Source organism: Anopheles coustani, chromosome 2 (assembly GCF_943734705.1).
Source record: "Anopheles coustani chromosome 2, idAnoCousDA_361_x.2, whole genome shotgun sequence".
In the NCBI taxonomy this organism is placed as follows: Eukaryota; Metazoa; Arthropoda; class Insecta; order Diptera; family Culicidae; genus Anopheles; species Anopheles coustani.
Genome location: NC_071289.1, coordinates 68,001,897 through 68,007,513, shown reverse-complemented (window position 1 = coordinate 68,007,513; position 5,617 = coordinate 68,001,897). Strand labels below are relative to the sequence as shown.

The 5,617-nt window shown below is 47.5% G+C and overlaps 1 protein-coding gene across 1 annotated transcript; it reads left to right on the top strand.

The window, feature by feature from the left end:
• Positions 1 to 2,436: 2,436 nt before the first annotated feature.
• LOC131264885 (fork head domain-containing protein crocodile-like) lies at positions 2,437 to 3,909 on the top strand. The gene has a single exon (XM_058267151.1). The coding sequence runs from the start codon at positions 2,437 to 2,439 to the stop codon at positions 3,907 to 3,909; it is 1,473 nt and encodes a 490-aa protein (XP_058123134.1).
• Positions 3,910 to 5,617: the final 1,708 nt, after the last annotated feature.

Genomic DNA, 5,617 nt, shown 5'->3' with positions numbered 1-5,617 from the left:
ATTAAATGAGAAAATATTTGTCTTGCACCAATTTGGAAAATAAACATTAAAGCAACAACACAAATAGTGGAGAGAACCCGGACACTGGACATGGGTTTGGAAAAATAATAAAGAGTGTGTGTGTGTGCGTTTATGTTTGTGTGTATGAGTACGTATATATCTGCATGCCGACGTGAGCTATCTTCGGAACAGGGGAAGCCCACCATCAACGCCATCAGCAATAGAGTGAAACAAAGCGTGAGAAAACATCGGTGCATTGAAAAAAAAACTAATAAAAACCACAACGATCTATGGATAAGATATTTTAAAGTGAGTAAAAAGCTCATGATCCATACCGTGCAAAAAAAAACGAACACTTCTCTTCAAAATGAACTCACGATCATCAAGATCGACGAGCGTAAAACAAAAAACCACATAACAAAAAAATTCACATCCCGTGGAAACTCGCCTCGCTTGAAGCGATTAGTTTTTCCATGCAAATAGGTTTTGCCGCACAACGCGTAAAATTATTTCGTACATACAACATGAACGTAAAGAAAGAAAAACTCATGCTAAAACAAATCATCGAAGCATGGGATAAATGTTTTTGGAAAATCTCTTCCGAAATCCTGGCGGTGAAATTCAGATAAATCATGAAAATAAAAATAAAAATATAGATTAGTTTGCTGAAGAGAAAAACAGAAACACTCCCACAAACATATAAACATATTTAAATGAGCAGTGTCGGGCAAGGTTGGAAACAAAAAAGGAAATGTTTTTCCAAAGCGGGTCACCAAAAACAGAGAGGGAGAGCGCTCGAAATGGATGTTGGTTTGTATCATGTCAAGGAGGTGTAAAATTGGACGTTGGAAAAATAGTTTCCCCAAAACGGTACCGTTATGGAATGGAACGGAATGAGGAACGTAGCCGGGGGAATGAATGAAAATATTATTTCAGTAATTATAAAGGAAATAAATGGTACGACTGACAAATTTGATCGTTCGAAAATCGTTCTAATAGATGTCATGCACACACACACACACAGGTACATAATGTTACATCGTGTGGAATATGAGCTGTGGAAAACGGATTTTGACTCTCCGCTTCCGTTGAGGGAAACTGAACTGGAGATGGGCAGATTTCCGGATAAGGTGGAGGTGCTAATGAAGCGGCGGAGTGAAGCATCCGGTGGAAAACTACGTCCATCTCAGTCACACTGGCATGGAAAACTGGAACCTAGCTGGAAAACACCAATCGGTTCATCCCTCTGAGAAAAAAGAAGCGACGGAGGGGTTCGAAAGGGAGAGAAAAACAACCCTCCGATTCCGGTAGTGTGAGTGGGAAAGCGAAAGCCGAGCGAGTGAAACAGGCAAACACCTCTCCAATGGAAAATCGCTTGGAAATCCGGTCGGGATTTTTGCCCTGGCAGGAAAAGAGTAAGCTCGATCGATCGACCACCATGACAACGCCTTGCGCATGCTTACCCACGACTCTGTGTGTGTATGCACACACGAGTAGTTTACGTGTGTGTGTTGGTAAGACGAAAAGGCATGAATGGAAGATGTGCGAAGATGCTGGGACGGAAGATTAATCTTCTCGCGTGCACGAGCGACAAGGAAGGCGCGAGGTGGTCTACGGCCAGACAAGGACGGCTGCACTCAAGGACGAGCGAGAAGGCAACAGGCGTGTCAGGTTTCCCGTACCGCAAGCAGCCGCCGTAGAATGCTGTTTTTCTTAAATCAGTATCGTTCGACAAACCGAAGCGTGCTGACTGATCGAGACTTGACCGCCGCATCCGCGATCCCGTCGGTGATTCGAAAAGGCGTTCTTCTTTTTTCTTCTTTTCTCTCTCATCTGTGTATGTGTGTGAGCGTGTATGTGGCTTGGCAACCCACACGGGTGTGTACTTCAGGAGTGTACGGCATTCGCTATCAGTCGGTCGGTCGGACGCACCCAGGACAGTTCTTCCGCCTTCACCTTTTCGGTGTGCCGGTGTTTTCCGGGAGTGTTTGCAAAGAAAATATTAAAGCAAGTGCCGAAGCAGTGAGTCCAGTGAAAAGGCGCAAGGTGCACCAGCAGCCGAATACCAAACAAAAGACAGTGTAATTGGAACACCTATTCCGAAACAAAAGTGAAACAACGCTGAGCAGCGGGTTGGCAAAGGATTTAAAGCCAGTTTTCCCGGGCTGAGATAAGGACATCGTGTCGGGTTCTTTCGATTCTTATGAAGGTGAATTAGTGGACAAGGAAGTTAATACACCCGACGGTGTTGGAGTATCGAGATCCTATTGACGTTGGATTTGTGGATTATTTGTGGTTGAATGTGGCTAAGACTACCTTCAAGTTCTGAATCCTAGTCTTGAACTGTGCGAATATCTGTGAGACTACATAGAAAGTTCTGGTGACGTCAGATATCTCAATACTCTGTGGAATAAGTGTGTCTACGGTTCAGTCACGATGCATACGTTGTTTACGGATCAACGCCACTATGGGCACGCACAGCCCGGCTACCCGACGAACGGGCCGACCATGGCCGCGGCGCACCACTACCCCTACGACCAGTACTCCCGGTATGCGTATGCCGGTTCAGCATACGCCCTGGCCGCACCACATCAGAACAAAGAGATGGTGAAGCCGCCGTACTCCTACATCGCGCTGATCGCGATGGCGATCCAGAATTCGCCAGACAAAAAGATCACCCTGAACGGCATCTACCAGTACATCATGGACCGATTTCCGTACTACCGGGACAACAAGCAGGGCTGGCAGAACTCGATCCGGCACAACCTCAGCCTGAACGAGTGCTTCGTGAAGGTGGCCCGGGACGACAAGAAGCCCGGCAAGGGCAGCTACTGGACGCTCGATCCCGACTCGTACAACATGTTCGACAACGGGTCGTTCCTGCGCCGGCGGCGTCGCTTCAAGAAGAAGGACGCCCTGAAGGAGAAGGAAGAGCTGATGAAGCGCCAAAGTTTGATCCTCTCCAGCGACGACAAGATGGGTGGTGACATCAAGCCGATCAAGATCATGTCCGGTGGGCATCATCATCTGGATGGGAAGCATCATCACCATCACCACCATCATCACCACGCCCAGCTGCACCACCAGGCTCTCGGGCATCACCAGACGACGTTCAAGCGTGAGCCTGGCCTAGAGTTGGCCGCCGCGGCTCAGTGTATGGTGAAGGATGTTGGACTAACCTCGACGCTGCTCAACACCTGCCACGACACGTTCGCCACGCAGATGAACCACCTGTCGGCCGCCGGTGACCACGGGTTCACCGTCGACTCGCTGATGAACGTGTACAACCCGCGCCTGCACCACTCCTCCTACCCGTACCACTTCAACGACGACAACCTTATGACGCCCGGTTCCGGCGGTCAGCTGCGGCACCATCACGGCACCTCCAGCCATCACGCACCACCGCACGGCGGCTGGTACACGCCCGAGACGCCCCCGGAGTCCATCGGCAACACGTCCGGCAGCTCGACCACCACTCCCACCACCCTGCCCTCGGTCACCGTCACGCCAACGTCCGGCATCGGCGTGAACGGAGGTGGAGGCGGTGGGCTCGGTGTTGGCGGAGGTTCCCTCGGCGGTGGAGTTCTGTCGCACCAGAGCCTTGGTGGGCAAGCGGGAGGTGGCGGTGGAGGTGGTTTCCGGGATATGGTGTTCGATCACAATCAGGCGTCAGCGGCAGCCGCCGCCGCTGCTGCCGCCGTCGCCGTCAACTGTCAGATGGAGCAGGCGGGCAGTCCCGGTGGGAACAGCCTCACGTCGGCCAGTCCACCGATGAACTCGGCCGCCGCCGCTGCAGCCGCCGCCGCCGCTGCCGCCTCCGGACATTTGGGCGGCAATCTGGGACACCTCGGACACTATCGGCCGCAGATCGGCTACTACCAGGACTGCGGGCTCAAGTACGGCGCGTAATGGGATCTTCCAAGGTCGTTCGACGCGTGAACAGCCGAAGTTCCAGCGCTTCCGGATGGAGGTTTCAAGTATCCGCCAGTGGCTGCCAAAGTGTGCTTCGTGCCGATAAGCGATTGCGGTTACTCGAGAGCTCTAGTGGCGGTGCAAAAACGTTTTTCGGAATGATGGTGATGACGATGATGCTGATGGACGGTTCGAACACGGTTGGCGACGGCTGCGTTTGGCAGGTTTGCTCGCGCCTTTCTTCCACTCGCTCTCTACAAAGATCTCAAGCACCGGAGCAGTGCCACCGTCTCGAGTGAACCTGAGACTATCGACCTTGGCGTGTCCGTTAGCGTTAACAACCACCACAAAAAATGACTGCGTCCATACGAGGCTCTACAATTGTTTAAGAACGGTGGAGTCCGGGAGTCTTGCACGCATGTGTTTCATAAATTACTAAAACAGAAAGAGAGAGAACGAGCAAAGACAAAGTGAAACGAAGATCGTAAAATTTTAAACCAAAATGTAGATAAAACTGGCAGAATGATGTCAAAAGATCGCTATCCAATGGATGAACCTGTTGGAATGGATGATGGAAGGAGACGAGAGATGGATGGATGATCCAGCACTAGAACGAGCGAGAAAAGCAATGTGTCTCACAATGTATAATAAGCGAAAAGAACAGCCAATAGGCTCACGGTAGAGTTACGTAGTAGTTAAGTTGAGGTTAAGTTATACGACAGGATCGATCGGGATGATTGGATAAACTTTGCACGGTGTCCGGTTAGGAGATCCGATGGAAAACGAATTAAGAACACACACAAAAAACGTGACGTTAGGAGCTCGCATTCGCCAGCGTCTTAATGTCGATTGACTATTCGATAATTAGGCGTAATGACAAAGATACATTTAATAAACAAAAAAACCCAATCGTGATGATATGAAATAATCAAATTTAAAATCACTGTTTTATTTTTACCACGGAAATTCGGAAAGAACTGTTGACATTGTTTGCTGGTTATTTCGTTGTTTTATTGATTAAATTGTTTGTATTTCAGTTTTTGTTTCTCTTCTACTCAGTTTTTGTTTCTTTCTTCTGTTCTTATCCAAGACTATTTGGAGTTTGACAATTTGTAGCAAAGAAAGAAACGTTAAATCACAATTTATGGTTTTTAGGGTATACAATTGTAACAAAGTTATTTTCTCCCAACGTATACAATGACATTTGATTTATTCATTTTAACAAGTTTGTACAATAAGATGCCAACTGTTCATAGAAAACAACAATTATGTTTAGACTATTTGAGGGATTACTAAACAGACTCATTTAGTCTCTTATAACGAGTTGACCACTGCACTATATTTTGTTCCGAATAATGTTTCTGATTTCAAACTGTTAATCCACAAACCTTGGCTGAACTATTGCTTATGCATTTTATCCTTCCACTTTTTTGACGTAACGATCGTCTTCTGTTTAAGGATTAAGTGCTGATTAGACTTTATATCCCTTTGCACATCAATACGTAAATAGTCAATCCTCTTTTGTAACAGTTTTTTGTTAACTCTACGTAACTCGTTCGGCTGTCGTGTACCGTCCCCTCCTCCGCATTTATTGTGGAAAACTACTACTTTTTATTCCCAGTTGACTATGTTGTTTTGATCAAATTTATTGATTTGCTTCTGGAAAACAATACTTTTTATTCTCAATTGACAATGTTTTTTTGAT

Excerpts from the sequence above, each read along its gene's own strand:
- LOC131264885 (XM_058267151.1), top strand. The coding sequence starts at position 2,437 with ATGCATACGTTGTTTACGGATCAACGCCACTATGGGCACGCACAGCCC.